Source organism: Lepisma saccharinum, chromosome 16 (genome assembly GCF_977018435.1).
Source record: "Lepisma saccharinum chromosome 16, izLepSacc3.1, whole genome shotgun sequence".
NCBI classification, from domain to species: Eukaryota; Metazoa; Arthropoda; class Insecta; order Zygentoma; family Lepismatidae; genus Lepisma; species Lepisma saccharinum.
In genome coordinates this window covers 17,846,188-17,870,493 of record NC_139244.1, presented here as the reverse complement: position 1 = coordinate 17,870,493, position 24,306 = coordinate 17,846,188, and the positions used below count along the sequence as shown (strand labels likewise).

Genomic DNA, 24,306 nt, shown 5'->3' with positions numbered 1-24,306 from the left:
TTTTTATCGATTTCCTCCTCCAGGTAATTTTTCCTCGCTTTGGGATTTACGTTGTTGAATTCCTTATACAATAAGCTTTCAAACGATATAGGAAAAGGGGCGTAAAATAGAGTCTTACCTTTTAAACTCTAGAACAGTGTTTCTCAATCTTCGTGAGACAACTACTCTCTAAATTCTTGTTTGTTTCTTCTGTCTAAATTCATGCACCGAATAAGGTTAACCAGACGATATACGGCACGGCGTATACCGCCGTTTAACCTCTACTATAGCTCTGGAAAGGAGAGACAAACAACAGTAAATATTGTTTCACAGTTCAATGTGACACAATATTTTATGGTATTCTTACTTACATCCATAGATTTACATTCTTGTTCTCGTTTTAACACAGAGCTTGGTGCAACAGCCTTGAAACATCCGAATTTGGAAGACAACAGTAATGCATACAAAACTATTACATTTAACTTTCACATATTTACACAGACGCACATTGGAACAAAGTTGCACAAGGCGGTTTTCGTCCATAGAGGCACTGTATGTTCTTGATCAGCATATCTTGTCAACAGTAACATGGTTCCGTGAACGATCCAGGCGCCACGATGTCCTTGACGGCGCTGTAAGTAGACGCAGCGCCCCCTAGCAGACCGACTACGATCAACAGCCACAAGTAGATGCGGTTGTAGAGGGGAATTGTCCTGGAAGAGTTCGTGCAATTAGCAAGAGCAGGATTGTTTCGTGACCTTGGAAATTAGAGACAGGTCAGTACTTATCAGTATTTTAAAGCATAAGAGCAGATGTTATAAATTACTTAAAAAACTACTTACTGTCTTTCACGTATAATGAGTGACAGTCACTTTTTTTTGTACAACAGAAGTGAATATGAGAAACAAAGTTTTAATCTTCATATGTACATTTGTTATGTTTTGGGTGTCACATTTTTTTCAATTTTTATCTATATTGTCGTATTTATTTATATTTACTGAAAATTAACGCTAATTTTAGATGGTGCCGAAAAAAGACTCTGCCTGCAGACACATATCTAGAAATATATTTCGAGGGAAATCCGAACCAAGTTTATAATAATAATAATAACAAATTAAAATAATTACAATTATATTAAATTAATTAAATATATAAATTAATTGATATTGTATTTTTATTACATGAATAGGTAAAGAGACGGTGTAAGGTTAACAGCAGGTATTCATTATCTAGCTCACAAATAGTTTAGATACGTCCTTGTCTGCCAAATTAAGGAAAATTAATGTAAAATAGATAAAAGAATTGAATATTTATTGAATAACAAAAAAATGTTAATCCAGTTGACGAAATGGAATGTTCCTGATTAATATTCTGCATTCAAAGTCCTATGATCCCAATATAACCCTTGCCTTCCAATAAGTTCGGCGGAAATAAATAATTTCGGTATTGTAAGTCTTTCAGGGGTGGGGTCAAAACCCTCTGGACCTCTCCCCCCCGTACATACGTCCTTGTCCGCCTGGTTAGAAGTTAATTTTACTGTACCTCTCTTGTACACTCATGTTCTGACTCTCTATTTCTCTCTTGCTGGTTCTATTCCTGTTTTCTGTCCTCTTCTAGCTTCCCCTCTCTCTTTTTCTTGTACTTCATTATCTCTCTTTCCCCCTGTCTCTTATTTTTTTTCTTATCTCTCTCTTTGCGCCTCGTTTCCACCTTTTCAAACTCTCTGCCTCTAGTCCTGTTTTCCTTCTTCTCGAGTTCTCTATTTGTCTCTAATTTCTTCCTCCCTCGCTTACTCTTATTTTCCTATTCTCTCTCTTTATGTTCGTTTCTGACTTTCTCTGTCTCTCTCATCTTTCTTTCTCCTTTTTGGTTCTATTCATATCTTCCTCTCCTTGCTTTCTCTCTTCTTCTTTGCCTCTTCTTGCTAATTCTCTCCATTCTCTTTTCCCCTCTTCTCTTCCCTTTCTACTTTTCTCCTTGCTGGCTATATTGCTGTTTTTCTTTCTTTCTCTTCGCACTTTCTCCCTCTATTTTTCTTTTCTTCTATTTCGATTTCACTCTTTTCTTTCTCCCTGGTCTTAAATTGCAGTGGCCACGAATTTTTCACGATAAGTCATGCTTTATTTATATAATTGAATCATGGTTATATTACGCCACTTTTCTACCTCTACGTTAAACGCGGTAGTGAGGATGATGACTGAAACGGACGCTTCAAAAACACAAAGTAACGTATGTAAAGGGGGCTGTCGGGCTTTAGCCCCTCTCTTATGTTGTCAGGCCCAAAAAATAAGGTTATAATTTCTTCACTTAAAATGTCTTTATTTTGTTAATTGCCGGAGTGCAATTGCAAGGTAATTGCAAAGCCAAAAGAAGCGGCCCCTCATTTATTGAAACTGTGAATACGCCACCGAAAGACGAACACCCAGAATAAATTTGCCACAGGGACTTGCGATTAGTTTATTTATATTACAATTTATCTTTCTCTTAATTTTCCCCTCTCTTTTTTGTTTCTCCTGCATCTTTCTCTTCTTATATTTTGTCGTTTTTTTGTCTCGTAGAAATCCCCGCATGAATTACCGGCGTCGCCACCGGATGTGGCGAGGATGGGCACTTGACCACAGAAAAATAATTAATCTTACTACAGGCGGATTTCATGTGACGTCAGGATGCACACATCCACCATGTTTGCGGCCAATTTTATTTGTCGTTTGCAAGGAAATATCCACCACGTAGCGTTCGTTACATCTGCACCAACCGCACGTTTGTTTTCAATCACGAATCTCTGTGTTAAAATTGAATTCCGTATGCTTACAAGAACTGGCCTCAATCATGGCTGCTCGAAGTCACAATGCAACAGTACGTGACACGTGTGAAAGACACATATACGAGATGTGTCAAAATTATTTACGATACAGTTAGAATCACGCACACTAAAGAAAGATAGGCATGGAACAACAGAGGAAGATTGAAAGGCAAAGGAGAGAGAGAAAGCAGTATGAATACAACAGAAAGAAAAAGAGGACCGGGTAAAAGAAAGAAATATGAAGCACAATAAGAAAGAGGAACACGGATAAGAGTAGGAAGAAAAAGAGAGAAAGAAGGAAACAAGAAGAAGGACGAAGGAAAGAAAGAATTAGAGAAGGGAAGATAAATTGAGAAGCAGGGTAAGACAGAGAGGAAAGAAATGAGAAAGGTATTGCATCGAACAAATAGAGAGATCACAGGAAGAAAGAAAGAGTAAGGGGTGAAGGAAATAGGAAGATGGGAAGAAAGAAAGAAATAAAGAAGATGAGAGAAATTGAAAAGCAGAGGAAGAAAGAGAGGAAATGTAGAGAAATAGGAAGAGCTTAAGGAATCAATAAATTGCGCAGCAGTCATAGAATCAGAGCATACTGGAATAAAATTCTCTGGGGACGCCACTGGGGCACACTCGGCAATTCAGACCCCAACATTAAACTGAGTGCAATGTTAACCTACAAAACACTCTGCCAAACTTCCGTTAGATACAGCCATGCAAAAACAACGTCAAGTGTTCATTGATATCAGTAAATCATCCACAGTATACGACGCTAGATTTTGAACAGATTGGCCACACTTGTTATGCCAAATTTCTTTAGCATTTTATCTTTTGACTAACCTAGGTTTGGAATCCTCTTGCGTCTGGTCGCACAGCGCCATGTAGAAGAACGGCGGGAAGACGAAGGTGAGAAGCGTGACGGTGGAGCCCCCTACAAGGGAAAGGATTTTTCCAAATTTGGGAATTGTTTCGCCTATGAATATCATAAGCAACATGAGGCAGGTCCTTAGAACTATCCGCTTCCAGTTGAAGCCTGTTAGATAAAGAACAGAGCATTTTATGTTAGTACACAGCACTAAATTGCATGTGGAATTGCGCATTAAAGGAGAGCAAAACAAAAGAATAAAGAAATATTAAAAGGAGAGAAAAATATAGGGAAACAGGAAGATGTGTATAATGCATGAAAGAAATGGAGAGAGCTGGAAATAAACATTTAGAACTGAGGAAGAGGGAAAGAAGCAGAGGAAGAGAGGGAAAAGAAGAACGAGAGATACAAAGAAAAACATAGGAAGAAAGCAAGAAGGAAATAGAGAAGAAGGGGAGATAATTAGAGATTGAAGGTACAAAGAGATTGTGTAACAAAAGACGAGAGAAAGAAGAAGAGAAAGAGATACAGCAACAGACGAAGAGAAAAAGGGGAAAGAGAAAATGTACAAACAAAGGAAGACAGAGATAGAAAAAGCAGGAGAAAGGAAAAAGCAGAAAGATAGAAACAGAGAATGAAAGATACAGAAAGAAGAGAGAGATGTTCCATAAAACAAACATCGGGCGCTAGTGAACGAAATACACACAAGGCACCAGGTGCAGGATTAGCCAATTTTGCAGATTTTCCTTCCTTACTATAACACACTGTTGCGTCCAACAGCTAAGATGTCGTTTCTTGTTATTCATACATCGAGAGAGAGAAAGAGTACATATCTCGTGTTAAACAATTTTCAAATTGCTTCCTATGCCAGGTTCAACATGCTGACATTTCACTTTTAAAATATGAGCCTGACTTACATGGGGTGTTAAGTTAGCTTAGGTTAGGATAGAAAACCTCATATTTTATTGCATTCTTGATCATCCTTAGCAAAATTGCCTCATTGAACTTAATTTTGAAATAAATAGTTTTAAGTCCACTTTACGCACAGATAGGCCGATCGGGGCCGAATCTGCATTTTAAAATGGCATCTGAAACCATTTTTGCAACGTGTCTACACCGGGAATATAATCCAGAACCTCTTGAATGTGAAGACACAAGCAAGTGAATATGCATAAGGCAATAATAGTTGATGTCGACAATAATAATAATAGCTGCTTCGGTGATCGAGTGCATTGACTTACGATTCTCGATTTAGCCATCGAAAGTTCCGGGTTCCAATCCTGCTCCTTCGTGCATCTTCATCAATTTAATCTAATCATCCTCTTCGCCACCTTTTAGCCAAAAGCCTCTCTCTCTCTCTCTCTCTCTCTCTCTCTCTCTCTCTCTCTCTCTCCGTTATTTGTGTTACTTTTCTACCTTTCGGATTAATCGAGAATAAAGAATGGACACATCGAATCAATCATTCCTCACCCCGGGTTCCAAATTGGGACAGTTGGCAGATCCGTGAACTTAGCTCGCCACTTGTCTAAAAAGATAACCAAATTTTGCCCATTGTTAGTGCTACGTTAGTGCTGGTTTCTTCCGCAAACAGTTTCGTTAGTGCTGCTATATGTTTGGAACAAGGGCCGTTCCATAATGGGGCGGTCTAACTTCACGGTTTTCGAATTACCCACAAAACAACAGAAATTTTGCCCATCGTTAGTGCTACGTTAGTGCTGGTTTCTGCCGTAAACAGTTTCGTTAGTGCTGCTATATGTTTGGAACAAGGGCCGTTCCATAATGGGGCGGTCTAACTTCTGTCACGTACACAAACTGCGTTGCTTTTCTTTGAAATAAAGAACCATAGATGGCAGCATGCAAGAGGAACAACGGTTATAAAAGATGGTGCATAAATAAGTTTGGAAAGTGGGTAACCACCCAGGAGAACTTATACGATTGTAAATAGAGACAACGGAAAGAGCAGATGTGATGAAATAACGATTGTATATATTAATACTAATTATAAGGAAATAAATAAATAAGTTTAAAATAATAACAGGATATAAATAAGGAGAAAAGGGGAATTATCATTCAGTAATGACATAAGCGATTAATATACAAAAGTAAAGAAGTCGAATTGCAATTTCGATTTTGTGTCTATTACAGTTCCCACGAACTGAGAGTTTCGTGCGGCTTTTGGGTTGTTTTCCCCTGGTGTAGCGCCATTTCTCGGCAGCACCCAAGCACATTTGGAGGCACATACATTGTAGCTCCAAGTTAAGGTTAGCGCCGGCCAGGCGGCGATCTTTAACTAACCCCTTTCTCTTTGTTTATTTGGAAGATCGATATTTACGTCAATTGGTATAAAGGGATGCCAAAGAAACGAGGAAAGAGAGGAGGTAGAAAAACAAGAGAATCTATTCTGGCAAGACGAGTAAGGGAAGGAGGAGAAATAATACAACCTCCAATTATCAATTATGATCCACTGGGTCTTTTGCACGACGTTTCTAAACAAGAACGTGGATATAAGTTGCAGCATATAGATATACATACCGTTCCAGGGAGTGTATACAAAGATATAAAGGGAAGCTCATTTAATGATCCACGGACAAAGAATAATCCAGATAGCAAGGATATAAAATGTTCCTTAGAAAAATCAAGGAACGAAACAAAAGATGTAAATAAAGAGTAACGAAAGGTTGAGGAATAAAGATGTAAATATATAGAAGAAGAAATATTAGCGATTATAAGAAGAAGAAGCCTTATTAATTGCAAGAAGAAGGCAATTTAATTATTAAATACAAGGAGAAGAAGATTCATTAATCATAAGAAGAAGATGCCATATTGATCACAAGAAGAAGAGGCTATAAGAAGAAGACGCCATATTAATTATAAGAAGAAGATGCCATAATGATTATAAGAAGAAGAGACCATAAGAAGAAGATGCCATAATGATTATAAGAAGAAGAAGCCCGAAGAAGATTGGTTAGAATTAATAAAAAATAAAAATAGAAGAAAATTACTGTATGAAAAGACTTCAAAAGTTATTTAATATTTGTACATAATTAATCAAAAATATAGTACGAATTTTCCCCCAGTAGTGGGTTAAATCTGTTGTTTCTTTCCATATATTTGTAGCGTTAGTAAACCTGATATGTGCCCAGAGGTATCTCATTGTCTCTCCCCTGTGCTAAGCTGGTAGGTGTTTACGCGAGGGACGTAGCACTTCATGGTTTTCGAATTACCCACAAAACAACCGACATTTTGCCCATCGTTAGTGCTACGTTAGTGCTGGTTTCTGCCGTAAAGAGTTTCGTTAGTGCTGCTATATGTTTGGAACAAGGGCCGTTCCATAATGGGGCGGTCTAACTTCATGGTTTTCGAATTACCCACAAAATAACCGACATTTTGCCCATCGTTAGTGCTACGTTGGTGCTGGTTTCTGCCGTAAAGAGTTTCGTTAGTGTTCCTATATTTTTGGAACAAGGACCGTTCCAAAATGGATCGGGCTAACTTCACGGTTTTCGAATTTTCCACAAAACCAACCAAATTTTGCCCATCGTTAGTGGTACGTTAGTGCTGGTTTCTGCCGTAAACAGTTTCGTTAGTGCTGCTATATTTTTGGAACAAGGGACGTTCCAAAATGGGTCGGGCTAACTTCACGGTTTTCGAATTACCCACAAAACAACCGACATTTTGCCTTTCGTTAGTGTTGCGTTAGTGCTTCACGAAAACCGTGAAGTTAGACCGCCCCATTTTGGAACGGCCCTAATTTCAAAAATATAGCAGCACTAACGAAACTCTGTACGGCAGAAAACAGCACTAACGTAGCACTAACGACGGACAAAATTTGGTTATTTTTCTAGACAAGTGGCGAGCTAAGTTCACGGACCTACCTTTGGCTTCGTATCTCCTTGTGCTAGTCACTAAGCCACGGAATTAAAATACAAATAACAACAAAGAAAAGTAACACTTACTCTTTGGAACCTTCAAGATTTCCTCCAGCTCTTGGCTTAGCGGGTTGGTTAGTATAAGGAACGCCTTCAAGAGGTGAGTGAAGATGGCTATGTTGGCAGCTGTCACCATAGGCCCTGGGGTCAAAGACATGAGGATGTTAGATTCCACCTTGTCTCCAAAGGCCAAGTAGCCTCCCGTTGCCACTGTGACGTATAGCACCAGGATAACTGCAAAAAAGCATAAGAACTTGTTTTGAAAATGTTCATTGGAAGGTTTTGTGGCTGATGTTAGGGACAGTGACGTGCCTAAGGGGGATTGATGGGGGATCATAACCCTCCTATGGTCTAAAAAAAAAGAAAATCAAAGGCAGTAAAAGATGGCAGTAGTACACGTAACCAGAGGCGTCTCGTGAACGCATGCGGTGAATGCTGCGAATGCGTCAATTGTGGGAAAAAGGACAGCTTGCTCTGCGACGACAACCATGAGATTTTGTGATTTGAGTTGCTGTTTTAAGTCCACTTTATGCACAGTAAGGCTAATCAGGACTGGACCTACAGTTTAAAGTGGGATCCGAACCACTTGTGCCTCCACCGGGTATCGAACCCGGGACCCCTTGATTACAAGGCAAAGACGCTACCACTGCGCCATGGGGGAGGCCCGACAACCATGAGAATTTCTTCATATAGGAGAAGTGACGCATGCATCAATTGTGGCAAAAGAATTATTACTTTCTTTCACTTCAGATCCAAGAAATGTAATATAAGATTAGTTCAGCGCTCTCGTGTAAAATACAGGGAGTGGACAAAAGTATTGAAACACCACTACATCGGAACAGGTGATATCGACACAATTTTTCCACTTGAAATCGGATGCGGTGCGACATTCTTTTGTTTTGCGCTTTGAGATAGGACCCTGATGGACTGGTAGGAGTCGACAGTTGCACTGTAGATAGCGTGCAGTGCAGTTGATACTGAATCATGTCGGAGCTGACAGTGTTTCAAAGAGGGCAAATCGTTGGTGCCTGCCTTGCAGGGGCCTCTGTTACCAAAGTAGCCATGTTATTTGGCGTATCGAGAGGGACTCTATCCAAAATCATGATGACATAATAATGTGTCTGGAAAGACATCATCAGATAAACACCAGCGTGGACGAAAATGTACACTGAGTAACAGAGACAGAAGGACACTGAGAAGGTTTGTGGCCATGTTTTGCATGAAGGATGGTGCAAGATCCCATTATCCCCCACCCAGGGCTTGTATTTGTCCATTCCTCGGAGACTGCAGGCCGTTTTGGAACCTAAAGGCGATCCTGCACCTTATTAGCTACAGCATTCCGGCTTTTCTTCGCAGGTGTTTCCATATTTTTGTCCATCCCCTGTAAATACTTCTCCTATATGAAGAAATTAGAGTGTAGAAATGCTCATTAATGTCATCGCAGAGCAAGCTGTCCTTTTTCCCGCAATTGACGCATGCGCAGCATGCACCGCATGCGTTCACGAGACGCCTCTGCACGTAACCCCTCCCACTTAAGATAATCCTGTGCACGCCACTGGTGAGGTCAAATGAAAGAAGTGGTTACCACCATAGCTCTTGTCTGGTCTTACGGCGGGCGGTCTACATTGCGGAAAGGAGAGTGGTGCTCGCAGCACCTCCTCCCGCGAGGTCGTAACTCATTAACATGAGTTAATTTCCCATTACTTTCCGCACACATAAACGTTTATGGCTCATATTAACTGAATGAAGGAGAACTTATCCAGTGGCATATACAGGGTGTCACAGTTTTGTACAGGACGTCTCTCTGCTCGGATCCTGAAGTACCTAATGGTGCCCCAACAGGAAGATAAGGAGAGTGGATATGACTGATTCGGTTCCCGGACATCACGGAAATTCACCGCACCAAGTCCTTGGGGGTTTGGTAGGGTAACCAACTATCGACCATGATTTTAAGGAAGATTTAGTCGCGATAAATTTAGCGCATTTTTAATAATGCGACGTCACTCCGGCAGATGCCCATGGGATGGATAATATTAAACAAAATAATTAATTTACATCTTACATAACATACAGGCTATAACACGGAATAGAAACTTACATGTGTTTCTTAGTCCTTACCTGAAGGTACATAGTGGTTCGGATCTCACTTTAAACTGTAGGTCCAGTGCCGATTAGCCTTACTGTGCATAAAGTGGACTAATACACACCAAATCAATGAATCAATCAAATTACTTTAACAAATTGTATGTATACGAAGATAGCAACACTGTTCTTACCTGAGAACCCTATGACAACACTGATGGGAAACTTTTTCCTCTCCCTCATGTCGTTCTGGATAGTAGGGAAGGTGGCGGCTCCCCCGAAGGCGAAGAGAATAGCTCCGAAGCCGACAAAGAACCTCTCGAAGGAAGGGTTAGCGTGCGGAACCTCGTTGTAGGCGGACATGTCGAGCAGAGTCTGGGCCAGGATAAGGATACAGGATATGGTGTTCGTGCCAAGGGCTGTTACTCCTATGATCCTGAAATGGGAAGATACACATCACTGTACTTTCCATTGCAGTGGATAGAATGTGACGCATGGTTTAATTCATATTCTACGGTACAGGAAGATCAGGGTACCACAATTGAAAAATACTACTAGCTGTCCATCACTCTTATTTGGAAAGTTACTTTTCAATGTAAGTTAGTTGTAGTTACTTTTAGTTACGTTATTCTAGATAAAAGATAACTTGTGTCCACTGGTGTACAAAGGATTTTTTTCTGGAGGGGCTGCAGAGCTGTTTTATAGGGGGGCGGCAATAAGATATTTCGTGTATGGAAAACTTTGCACTCTAAAAAATAATTGGCAATCGGCGGCCATTTTAAGGCGAATTTAAATTTACCACTCTGATTTTACCCGAGTTCTTCACTGCTTTTATTTGAAAATATGTATTTTCTCAAAATTTCAAAGACTATACCTCTTCAGCCCCTTTCTGCGTACGCCAGTGCTCGTGTCTATGTTTCATGCATGATCTGCATTCGAGCTCATTTTTCATTTATAACATCAAAAAATTACATCAATTTTCCTTAACTAATAATCCTTTTAATACAAAAATACCAAAAAAAATCTTGAAGTACCTGCTTGGACTATATTTCTCCTTAACCTCTCTCCTCTCTCTTTTCTGCCGTCTTCTCTCCCTGTTCTTTCTAACGTTTTCCTCATTTCCTCTTTTCTCCTCTTGCCTCGTTTCTTCCCCCTTCTCTTGTCTTTCTACTTTTCTCTTTATTTTCCTGTCTCTTAATTTTCCTGACCTTCTCGTTTCTTTCTCAATTCCTTTAATCCCTTTTTCTTCGTCTCTTCTTGCTGCCTCTCTCTTGCTATATTCCTATCATTTTTGTCTTCTCTTCTCACTGTGTCTCGCTTATTTATATCTTTCTTTCTATCCCTTCATTCTTCTTTCTCGATTCCTGTCTTTTTCTTAAAGTATCTCGTTATTTATCTCCATCTATATCAGTGTCATAAACAGGGGGAGCTGATGGGGCTGCAGCCCCTCCTCGAAAATGTATGAAAATGTATGATTTTCAAATCAAGGCAGTAAAAAAAACTTTGGAAAACACAGTGGCAAATGCAAACCTCCTTAAAACGACTCCCTATGTACTAGTTTTGTCTTCCGAGAACAATTTTGCTGCAGGAAAAGTACCAAATATAGTAAATATTGTATTGTGTATTCTGCCCCTCCCCTGAACGTACTAATAAGAATTATTATTATTATTTAGTTATGACTTACAGTGAGTTGTATATGTGGCCACATTTTGAAAGTTTCAACACATTGTTTAATTCATTTTAGATTTGACTTCTCATAAAATTTACAAATAAACCATGTAATGCAGAGGAAAACGTTTAATTCGTGAATTGTAATGGATTATACTTGCTGAAAAGTTAGTAAATTTTGTAGTGAAAGCGTGTTCTGAGGTACATTCAAAAAGTAATTAATATTAAGTGGCTATTGTAATTCTAGAGGTTTCCGTTGATCCTGTCAATTAAGTACGTACTTAGGATTGTTTCAATAAGATATATTAAAATGCGATGTCGAGAATTTAAACCTTTGACACGTAGAAAGTACATATCAAATATACAGGATAAATAACCAGTGATCTAATAGTTACCAGAATTCCTTCGGCGACCCGAACCACATGGCTGGAGTGAGGAATGCTGCAATGACGAGGATCCACGTGCAGAATGTGACGTCAGGAAAATATTCCTTCAGGAGACCTTGCAATGTTTGGGAAGTTATCAGGAGGTACACAGTTCCAACCCCGAATAGGGTAATTTGCATGCACACGGACACCAGGCGACTATGGAAGGCAAAAAGAACATTCAACTTAGAGAAACAATGCATGAGGTGATTCTCAGACACTACAACATTCATATTTCCATCAAATAAGTCATAACAGGATGCAACATAGCAGTTCCAATAACACAACTATAGGTTCATAGAGGAGTTTACGATTTTTTTTTTGTTCATCTACTAATTATTTGAGTTTTCACAAACTATATTGTCTCTGAAGATAAAATCTCCATGCTATAGTTAAAAGCTGAGGCTGTGAAGGGACACTCACCACACATAAGGACAATAAAAAAGCATGATCCCGTGACCTGGCTGAGGGTCCAGGCACCAGAGCCTCGTTCGCCTGAAAGAAGCATTTACTAGGGTGCATTATGGGAAGTGGGGTTTGAATTTTTGGTGTCTTACCAGAAGGTCACCCCTTGCACCCCTTCATGAATTATTATAGTAGTAGTAGTAGAATTGCTACTATTTGCATCGATTGAATTTGAGGATTATTGAAAGTAAATTGTACGAACTGTGAAAAAAATCATAAACATCAAGCTCATACTAGCTATTGTATTACAATAATTTTAAAAGTCAGATGGTAATGAAAAATATTACTTGTTTCCAAATCAAATTTAAATTTTAATTACAATTTTTTTTGTAGTAACATTTCTAACATGAAGGGTGGAGAGGGTAAACAAAATTATTTTAAATTACCGGTACAAGCATGATTTTATGAACAAGTCTGGTAAAATGTTAAAACACCGTAGATTTAACCAAGAATATGCTTTTGTACCATGTTCTGTCCTTAATACAACCCAAGGTCTCAAATAAGGAGTTATACGAGGTGTGGCAATTAAGAAACCGGACCCATGCTCTAACACTTTAATGAAGAAAGTCAAACAATTGAAATGTTGTCCCCTTCAATGTAGCTACACCGCTCCATGCGAATTTTCCACTGTTGAAAGCAGTGTTGCAGGTCATATTGTGTTATATGCTGTTAAGAGTTGCGTTGCTTTTGCTTTCACCGCATCCACGGACTCGAACCTGGTTCCTTGACTTTAGGGAAGAGAAAAAAGTCGCACGGTGCTAGGTCCGGCGAGTACACTGGAATGTTGTTTTTCGCCAAAATACCTCTTCACAGATATCGCGTTGCTTGCCGGTGCGTTGTCCTGATGAAGAATCCGAGGCATTCTTCCACATGTCTGGTCTCCTTCGTCGAACACGTTCACGGAGGAGCTTCAAAACATTTGTATAATAAACCTGATTGACAGTTTGACCTTCAGGCACCCAATCAATGTAGATACCCCCCGGATATCGAAAAAGACAATCATCACTGCTTTGAATTTGGACTTGCTCATGTGCGCTTTCTTCTTCCTAGGGGATTGGGGGCTCTTCCAATGCATGTTTTGTCGCTTAGTCTCTGGATCATACTGAAAAATCCAAGTTTCATCACACGTAATTACGCTTTGGAGGAAATCAGGATCATTCAACGTTTCCAAGAATGTCAGCACAGCAATTCACTCGATGTTGCTTTTGCTCGGGTGTGTGGATTTTTGGCACCACTTTAGCACACACCTTTGACATGCCCAGATCGTCGTGCATAATCTGTCTAACGGTTTTCTTATTGATGTTGGTAAGTTCAGAAATTGCTCGAATCCTCAGGCGGCGGTCTCCTCGAACAATTTTACCGTCATTCTCCTCATTCTCTTGCGTTTTCACAGTGCAAGGACGACCCTTCCCTCCTTAAACTTCTTACACCACTCAAACACTTGCGTGCGAGACAGACACTGATCACCATAAACTTCTGTCAACATATTGTAAGTTTCCGTGGCGGATTTTCCCAGTTTCTGGTCACGGCCAGACTAACCGCCGCGCGTGCATGAAACTTTGTGTGCGGGTAAAGGAGAGTCCCCAAGACAATGTCCTGCCCTTCTCTTCGTCATCAACGTGACCTGAACTGAGAAAAAAATGAGTCCGGTTTCTTTATTGCCACACCTTGTATGAAAAATAAAAACACCAAAAGCTGGAAACCTGTTCGAATGTAAAAACAGGCCAAGATAAAAAATATGACGTCATAAAATACCCAGTCCTTGTTGTGGTGATCTGTAATCATTAGAGGCACATATTTTTGGTAAATAAAAAAGCAAAATTTCGGTACAAAAACCGAGTCAATTTCGGGTTCAAAAGCGGTAAATAAAATAAAATATCGGTGTTATAGCGGTGAAAAATTGGATGAAAAGTGGTATATAAAAAGACATTTTGGTTTTAAAATTGTGAATATAATCCTAAATTTGATTTAAAAACTACACTTATTCCACAGAATTAACATTTCACTTCTAATAGCACATTTATGTAGTTATCAGAGTATTAAGTTTATTTCTGTGTAAAGGAGTCCATTTTTGCTTCTCCAATATTAACAGCAGAATTAATCAATTTTCCGGGAATTGCATAACTCTCAGGATAATTCAGACCTCAAAAGGTGTCGCGTCGGTGAATAAACCCTAAATTTCGTGTTTAAGAGTTAATTTCGCTTTTTGCAGTTCATTTCGCATTTTTTCGTGACAAAACATGGTCACAAAATGCATCTCACACCTTTCAAAAACATGAAAAATTAACACTACAATGTGTTTTTTCAAATTTCGTTTTTTCGTCAAAAACGAAATATGCATGCCCCTAGTAATCATTTACATTTTATTATACCCAATAATTTACAACAATTATAACAATCAGATCAAAGAATTGTCTACAAATTTATTGTAACATATATCCTACCTGGCCCAAATTCCTTTCGCTTCCAATGCTATGCAAGAATAAGGGTTTCTAACTGCATCCTTTAGTTCCAAATGCCTTTCCTCTATCATAGCCCAGCACACGCCCAATCTGGTTCCACTGTAGCCAGCGTTCATGCAAAGAACTGCTATAAGTATAATGCCTACCCAAGCTACAATGTTGTAAAAAGGGAGAGAAACCATTGTGTCATCAATTCAGACAAATTGAATAAACAATATAATGTGTAAAATATATAGATGTTAGTTAACAAGTGCTAGTGTATTCATTAATGTTGTAGATCCATTGTCTTGGTTTCTTATAAAATAGTATACTTCCCCCTCCATATACTTAATAATAATAATAATAATAAATATTTATTAAAGTGATGAGCACGATATGACAACCAGGTATTTTATCAAAATAGGAGATGCAAAATTACAAAATTGAATACAATAATACAATGGATCCTACAATCTTATACATCATCATGCGTTCATATTGTAGCTTTCTATAAGTTCATCTGGCCTTTTTTTTTTAGAGATATTAGTATTGAGATTCTCATGGTATTCCATCTGGGACTTTTATAAGATATATTATTCAAAATGTATTCACTATCTACTTGGATAGATAAAATATTCTGTTCAAAATTGTTGCTTTTCAATTTTCTTCTTTCTGTGTTAGCCATTCAAAATAATGCTTGCTGTTCATAGTAATTCTTTTTAATCTTCGTATATAGTAACTTGATAAAAAGTTTCTAGAATACGACGAACACTTATTTTTCATACTTTCCTAGCCTAGAACTTTTGGCTAATCACAACTGATGAACATATGAAAATAATGAAGGAATGACGTAACAAATATTTCAAGCTACAGGAGCAACTAGCTTAATTGAATGATAATAGATGGCAGCACACAACCTCCTAAAACTTCTAGATAAATCAATTGAACGGAAGACGGGTAAGAAGTTAATAAATTGAAAACGATTAGTGCACTATATTACGCTATGGTATATGCGAATCAGAAGAGTTAATATAATTGGGTAACGAGTGAGTAATTGTTATAAGTAAGAGTGAAATTATGAAAGTAAAACGAGAAACTGGGTTTATAATGTTTTTAAAAGTGGATAACTCGTATTCCGAGTTTGCCTTCTGAGGCTTCTGAGAAATCTGGAGGTTAAGTGATTTTTGTAGCGATACAGTATGTAACATTGTTATTCGTACATATAGAATTCCGAGGAAAAAATGTCATATCTACTAGTAAATATAATCATTTTGATATGTACATCGAAATTAATGTTAATGAATGTTTCACCAACAAATGTCAATAAAAATGTATGTTCAAAATTTATGAACAGAGTATATAATTTGTGTGAAAAGAGAAAAACACGATGTTTCATGCAACATTGTTATTCGTACAGGCAAGAGTTTCAATCTTCCTCTCATACAGCGCCACTGCTATTCGGGGATTTCGTGCAGTTTGTAACTTCGTAACAAGTTTGAACATGAAGGCGCGCTCCCCGTCAAGCGGAATGCTGGCGTAGGTATTGTTGTAGGCCTATCGTCTATCTATCAGCGTGTTCGAAATGGGCAAGGTGAAAGAACATAGTTCCGATCTGAAGGATGTTATTATAAATTTGGCCCTTAGAAGTTATTCGTTAAGAAAAATTAGACAAACAGTCAATAAATCACACTCTACAGTTCAATACATAGTAAACAAATTTAGAGAGGAAGGTTCAACACAGAATGCGCCGAGAAAACCAAAAGAGAGACGGTTGAATAAACGTGATGAACGCTTTATTTTAAAACGAGTGCGAGAAAAACCCCGACTAAGTGTTCCTCACTTACGACCGTTAGTAGAAAATGTTGCTGGCAAGATGATGTCCGATCAAACTGTCCGACGTGTCTTGTGGAAGCATGGATATCATGGCAGAATACCACGGAAGAGGCCGTATGTAAATAAGGTGAATCGCAGGAATATACTTTCATTCGCGAAAGAGCACATCCACAATGACCAGGAATTTTGGGATAGTGTCATATGGTCAGACGCATAGGCGCCGACTCCATGGAGCTTGGGGGGGGGGGGGCTTGAGCCCTCCCACAATGTTATCGATGGGGATAGAGCCCCCCAAATAATTTTGCTTAAGAGAATCTAATGTATTATTTTGCTTCTCCTGTAAAGTTTACTCTGAATTGTGCCACATGAACTTAACTTTAAATACACATTTGAAATGTTCTACACCATCAACTTTGGGAGGCTGAGACCGCTAAACCATCAACTTTGGGGGGTGTGGGGTGTGGCTATGACCAGAGACAGCAAAACACATGACTTATTAATATATACTAAGTATATAATTATGAGTATCGTTAACATTTTTACTAAAAAGAGTTTCAAAATAAGATGTGCATGAACTAGGAGAGTGGATGGGACGTTCGGGCTACAAATGGCTCACACATGACATTCATAACGAGATCATTGATATATTAGGCAGATATGTTTTGCGCTCCGTAGTAGCAGATATTAAAAGTCGGGAATATTTTGCAATTATGGTTGACGAAACTTGTGACATATTCATCCGTGAACAATTGACATTTTGCATTCGAACTATAAATGAAAATTTTAATATTTTTGAGGAATTCATGGGCTTTTACAAGATTCCGAACACTGAGGTCAAAACTTAAAAAAGGGAGTGAGTGAGTCATTCATTAATTTATTTCAGTGATCAGAGCCCCCCCAATAATTTTGACAAGTCGGCGCCCCAGGTGAGACGAGTCCAAGATTAATATATACGGGTCAGATGGGATAAATAGGGTCTGGAGAAAATCAAATAAAGACAATGATCACATTAACACAGTTCCAACAGTTAAACACGGTGGTGGGTCATTAATGATTTGGGGCTGTATGTCGTCCAAAGGTGTTGGTACCATCCAGTTTATTGATGGTATCATGGATGCATATGTCTATTTAAACATATTGAAGAACAATGTAAAGCAGAGTGCCCAAAAAATAGACATGCCGCCTATCTACAGATTCCAACAAGACAATGACAGTAAGCATAAGGCACGAGTTAACATGAATTGGCTAATATGGAATGTGCCCAAACTACTACAAACACCAGCTCAAAGTACAGACTTAAATCCCATTGAGCATTTATGGGCAATTTTGAAGAGGCGAGTCCATAAAGCAGGCGTCAAGTCCAAACAAGAGTTGAAAACTGTTGTGCAAGCCAAGTGGAATAAAATAAGCTCTGAAACATGTCGGAAACTGGTTAATTCTATGAAGAACAGGTGTCAAGCAGTAATTAAAGCCAAAGGATACGCATCAAAGTATTAGAACTGTCAGTCAATTTTCTCTGAATATACTTTTTTCTTTTATATTATTAAGTGTACGAATATAAAAGTTGTACAAAAAAGGCATGTTTCTCTTTCAGTTTCATTTAATTTATTATTGTCATTGGTTATACAGAATTTCGGTAAGATTTTATGTTCCTAATGATATTAGTTATTGAATTGTAAAGAAACAATTTCAAAAGAGTGTATTTCTTTTCAGATGTTAAAGCATCTTCTTTGAAAATTCGTGTGCACGAATAATAATGTAGGCCTATCTAACACTTGCAACGATCAGTTAGTGTTGTTAGGTTGCTGACCTTAAGTTAATAAACACATATATCAAATTCCGAAACATTTTACATGTGAAAAGTACTAACTAAGCACATATTTTCACATATAATCATATCATTGATTAAATTTACAATTCTGAAAATATGGGAACATTTATTAACGTCACTTTGATAGCTTAAAACAGTGTTTCCCAAACTTTGGGAAGCGTTGTTTTAAGCAATCAAAGTGATATTAATAAACAATATTAAACAGGTATTGTGTGATATGTTTCAACTTGCCAACTAAATGTTTTTTAAACCATAATATGCATAGTTTCGAAGACAATGCGAATTCAAATCTTTTTTTCTGTACAAGCACAAAAATTATATAGAAAGATTTTTTTATGTCTGCTTCTGCTTCATTATTAATAAGAGTCCTACGTAGGCTACTGCACATGCGCAGAAAGCTAGAATTGTTATCCGAAATTTTCTGTTTTTGCTGTACTCACTTGTGTCCACAACGGCCTTAGGGATGGCTAGAACACCGCTGCCCCCCATCTCTACTACTATGAAGAACGCCGCTGTCAAAATGGTAAGCCCCTTCTTCTCAGGGGATTTCTGCAAGAGGACAAATAAAATTTGTAGATTTGTGGGTTTCTAACAATGGTTTTAAACAATGTTCGGAATGAATATTGTTGTCTTGGAGCAGTGCCGCAGTAACAAAATTTTGAAAGGGTGTACGTTAAGTTTCTTGAAACGTAAAATGGAGACGACGTTTTAACTAACTTTGGATTGTGTTCTCATTACATATAAGAATAAAAACATTTAACTTTTACAAAACAATGTCATTCATGGTAGTATACTGATGATGGCGATTTTTAACCTTAATTTTCATAAGAGAGGCATAACAATAGAGAAGACATTTTTAAAATTTAAAAAATGAAACTCGTAGCATGTTGTATTTAATTTTCGTATTTATATTACTTCTGTGAATTATCACTTTGCCTACTTTAATAACTTGGTAATTACACTGGAAAACTTGGAAAAATTACTTATGTAGAAAACAGGGGTGTAAGGGATGATACTTCCGCGTAGTACACCCAATTGTCAACCTCACTTCCACGTAGTATATCCTGGACTGCATTTTGCAGACTAACGAGGCTTTGGCGCCTGGACCTACGGCCAGTATAATCTTCGTAGGACTGTGTGTGTGTTGTCCTGGGTTTTGTCTTTATATGTGCTGAGTGCCTTTTTACAGCCTCAGCTTTTGACCAAGGTAAGAATATTTTAATCCTCAGAAACATGTCTTATTTTTGTTATGATAAGGGGCTGGACGCCATATAGTGTGACGGGTGCAAAATAGCCTAAGTGCTGACGCACCCAAAATTTTAAATTCAAAACTCATGTAGAACGCCGAGAAAAGAACAGAAAGAGCAATAACACTGTAATACAACATGCCTCAATTGTCGCGTTCAACAATTAGAGCCTTTATAGTTCGCCACCAATTGTTACGGGAAAGGGAGAGGAAATACTCAGGATGTAATCATCATTTTTACCATTCACCATTGTAGATTCTCGAGGTAACTTGCACAGTGCGGGGTACTCAAGTGGTAACACTAATGCTTTAATATATTTTTTTGTTATTTAGCGTCGCTTTTCTTCCACTTTTGGCTAATCGCGACAAATTACTTATTTCTCTTCATTTATGAAGAATTGTTAAGCGCATATTTTTGCATTGTTAAGTATATTTTTTGCCTTTTTTTGGTGCATAAATACCGGTTTCCCAGTAGTTATGAGCCTACGATGGCGTAGTGGCTAACACACTTGCAATCAGAGAGTACCGGGTTCGATCCTTGATGGAAGCATATTGCACAGTAATTCGGATCCGACACTAAACTGTAGGTCCAGTCCAGATTAGCGTACTGAACTTCGAAACTTAGGAGCTGACTTTATAAACTTTGACTTTAGTTGCCACAAATACTGACTTTCTTCCATCCTACACCCCTCCCTTCACTGCTGTGATGAAGATAATGGTACAATCTAAATAACACAGAAAACATTGAAGTTTTGTACTTACAGTTATCACACAAGATTCCTTCATGTCGAATGTTACTTCAGGTACTGAACGACAGCTAGCCACAACACACTTGTGATGTCAACACAGAATAAAAATAAGAGCAAACATTTATCAAAAACACTGCCGAGATATTCGTACAGGTCTTGGCCTGCTTAAACCAAGGATGACAACGTTGTTGTGTTTCATGTCAAGAAATCTCCACGTGCGTTCAACATCAGTTTTGAATTATACAAAATTGGATTCAAAATACATTGTTCCTTCGGTTAAAACATTACGTTCAAATGTCCACTCATGTCGTTTCTACCTTGCATTCCAATTCTTAACTCTTGCGTATAAATGCATACATTTCTTCTCACTTCTGTCCTTTAAAAAATGCTTAATGAGTCATTGCTCAATATGTTTGCCTCATGTTGTTGCCCAATGTGTCAGCAGCACGTAAATTCTGGTCGTAAGTGGTAACAGAAAGGTACTGAATGATGCTAAGAAATAACTACATAAGGTTAATAATACTTTTTTAATGCCTAAACGAACATGTTTCTTCTTTTCTGAATGTATTCAGCTTTTTCAAGCAAGGTGGGTAAGTAATGAATAAAGATTTATTGTGTGACTGGCTTAAGTCGGATCATGATTTTGAAATTTATGTCACCTTCACCAGAGTTGACGCAAGGGGGTATGTTAGGAGCTGCCCATACGCAACTAGTACCAGAGTGGAAATGAAGAGTTTATACGAGTAATCTAAACCTTTTGACTTGTTTAGCCTTGTTGTCTTGATATCTAAACTTCACTCCGTTCGGAGTCTAGGAGTAATAGATATACAATTTGTGAAAAAATATGATTCAACTTTAATCGTAAGTTTAGCACATTGAGCAACGTATGTAATCCAACTATTTAATCAGATAATCTCTTTCTGTCTTCTTTTCTTTATCCTCCTTACTCTGTCTACTTTTTCTTTTCTTCTGTCCTTCTTCCCTTGTCTTAGTTTCTGTCATTCCTTTCTTTTACCTTTCCCTGCTTCTCCATCACTTTTCACTTCTATTTTCTTTATTCTATTTTCTTTCTTCCTGTTTCTCTTTCTCCCTCTATCACTTTCTCTGTACATTCTATCTCTGCCTCTCTTTAGCTCCCCCCCTCTCTCTCTCTCTGTACGCGATGAAATATTTTAAAAAAAGAGTTTACTGATTTTTACGAGGGGAAGTCAGTAAATAGCTCACAAACTGATGTGGGATAGCTGAAAATGATAGTGAGTAGTTTCTAAAGGTGTCATTAGGTGGCAGCACAATCCAGCTTGATGATATTCAGTCAGTCGCTAGATAGCAGACGCACACATGGGTAGCACAGTTTAAAAATGCCGACCATACTCGAGGACTGTACAGCGGGATCCATGAGTATAACCGAGCAAATTGTCCATGCCTATTTTCAATAATGTTTCTCTTATATCCTATGTGTTTTTAAGCGATGGATTTTTATGTATGCTGGTGCAAGAGTTGTAAAATGGTTGTTTAGAGTTTTCTTTTAATTCTTGAAGCTCTTATTGGGTCAAATAAAATGCTAGGACATGGTGATGGACAATTTGCACAGTAATTCTCATGGATCCCACTGTACGTGGAGATTACAGCGCCTAGAATAACGTAGTGTGGAAAACGGCATGCTTCTGCGCTCTTTGGCTGGTTCCACTCGAAAATGATCCGCTAGAGGCGCTGGTGTTGACCTCGGTGCTTGGTGTTCGACTGCTTATAATGGAAGTAAATGGAGTTTTGGCTGCAACGTCTGATTCTTTTACATGAAGCATTTCTATGAATGTGATAATTGATATGATATTTGGTACAGTGGTCGCGAAGATATTAACGAACATTCTAGACAGTCGACCACGTCCTGTTATCGTCATACTTTCGTTAATAATACGGGAGAAAAAATACGCGTGGAATGCTCTTGGCAACTAAATTTTTGTGTATGAATTAGGTTCATTATTATCATCATCATCATCATTTCTTTTAAAGATATGCACACTGAAGCATTTGTATTTTTGGTATTTACTGTCTCTTTTCTTCCGCTTTAAACGAATGATTGATTGATTTAGTTTATTTTACTTCGCGTTTTGTGCCTCTTGGCTCATTTGCGAAGATGAGGATGAGTGATGAAAGGATGAAATTGATGAATGGACATTCACAAACATCCAAGCCCGACCGGGATTCGAACCCGGGACCCTTGGCGTCGCAGCGCGATGTGCTAACCGCTCGGCCACAGGGTCGGGCCAGCTTTATACGAATCGCGGCGATGATGATAATGATGATTCCATGAAACGACAAAGGGAACCCAACAAAACTTTCTTAGTGCCATCGACATGAGTGTAAGGCAACTTTCAAACCAATGGGACAAGCGACACGGGATGTTCACACTGTCACACTAGTGACGCACACTTCCAGACTGTAAAATGGCATTCATTGCACATGAGGGTCCAAACAGCAAACGACACGTTCATATGACGTATTCGCGTGCTACTTGTTACTTCGGTCAGAAAGCTCCTTAAAGGAAGGGTGCTGAGACCGAAGCGACGCGCTACAGGGGGAGTTCCCAACTAAGTGACAAGCGACATGGTGCCTTCAGTCTATTAGCAAGCGTTGCTTGCGAACAACAGATAGGCGACACGATAAACCGCACATTACAACAACAGATCTAGGCGACAAGATAAGCCACACGTGTCGCTTTGTCGCTTCTGCGTCGCTCAAACTGGGCCATTTCCTTAATAGCTTGCAACATGTTGCCGTGGTTTGTAGTTCGCGCATACGCGATGCAATGAGTGTCTTGCTTTAGTGAGATTGCGCACCAAAGCGACAAGCGGTACGCGACACTTATCGCTTGAGGATTTCACCAACCGAACGCTGGCCTGTGTTTCCCGTCATGCCGCTACGATGTGAAATGTTGCTCTTGATTGGCTCCTTTCCAAGCAACATGTGTCACTTCGGTATGAAAGTTGCCTTGGACCGAATGACCCGTGTCGCTTTGGTGTAAAATCTCCTTGAGGAAACGGTGCAGTCAGGGCTTTTGTCCCTACGGTTCGAAAGGCTGCATTGATTTCCGACTGCTCGCTTTCAAGCGACATTTGTGATTTGTCGCCCTCGGTATGAAATATCTCTCAGGATACTATTTATATTCTAATAACATAGAAAAATAAACTCTAATACACAGTCCAAGACCTGACGTCCGGAATCACATTGCGATGTTTCTTCTTGTGTTACGCACCCATGCTATTTATTTATTAATTTTATTTTACTTTTCTTTCCAAATTAATGTCATTTCGTGACTGCAAATCACTCCACAAATATAACTGTTTCCATCATTTCACTTACCGCCTTTCTAGAGAAACAAATCTACACAATATATTCCAAAAACTAACTAAGCCACATTACTTTCATAACAAAATTAGCACCTGCGTCGATCGCACTGCCATCTACTTGTCATCGTCTCGGGGAACCAGTTTCTTGGGTCGTTTTCCACACTACGTTATTCAAGGCGCTGTAGTGGAGATGGTGGAGGAGATGATTCGAGTTGATAGGCGAGAGTAACGATAGACAGCATGGTGGGAATTATATTGAAAAATAAAAACCGTTTTCAAATCAGTATCTCAGTAATTTTTTTTTAATAAACGTTTGTAACCTACTTACTGACTTTACCTATTGTTCGAGATTAGCCAAATATGGCAGAAAAGCGACGTTACATGTATAGTGGTGAAAAGTTGTGGTTTATTTTTGAAAAATATAGTTTTTTTTATTTACATAGCGCAAGGATTGTAGTTCTCAGTAAATACTTGAGATAGAATTAAATCAGCTGTCCAGCATGAACTTAGAGTCCAAAGGCAGGGGAAAACATAGAGAAGTATTCCCTTGAATTCCAACACCGGACGTACTGAATAATGTGTATATTTGAATCAAAGTTTAGACAGAAAAACACTCTGCATCATTTATTTACAAAGCGTCTCGAATGTC

At 38.6% G+C, this 24,306-nt stretch overlaps 1 protein-coding gene across 1 annotated transcript; it reads right to left on the bottom strand.

Annotated features, from left to right (window-relative positions):
• Window positions 1–556: 556 nt before the first annotated feature.
• On the bottom strand, window positions 557–20,460 carry LOC146000174 (uncharacterized). The gene is made up of 8 exons (XM_083137516.1): window positions 20,324–20,460; window positions 18,756–18,864; window positions 14,655–14,823; window positions 11,716–11,904; window positions 9,847–10,088; window positions 7,598–7,804; window positions 3,617–3,809; window positions 557–737 (listed from the first exon to the last, which is right to left on the bottom strand). The coding sequence occupies exons 1-8, from the start codon at window positions 20,345–20,347 to the stop codon at window positions 557–559; spliced, it is 1,314 nt and encodes a 437-aa protein (XP_082993642.1). The 5' UTR covers window positions 20,348–20,460.
• Window positions 20,461–24,306: the final 3,846 nt, after the last annotated feature.

Excerpts from the sequence above, each read along its gene's own strand:
- LOC146000174 (XM_083137516.1), bottom strand. The coding sequence starts at position 20,347 with ATGAAGGAATCTTGTGTGATAACT. Across the intron at positions 10,089-11,715 it reads GGGTCGCCGAAGGAATTCTG|GATCATAGGAGTAACAGCCC; the intron begins GTAACTATTAGA and ends TTCCCATTTCAG. Across the intron at positions 738-3,616 it reads CAAGAGGATTCCAAACCTAG|GTCACGAAACAATCCTGCTC; the intron begins GTTAGTCAAAAG and ends CTAATTTCCAAG.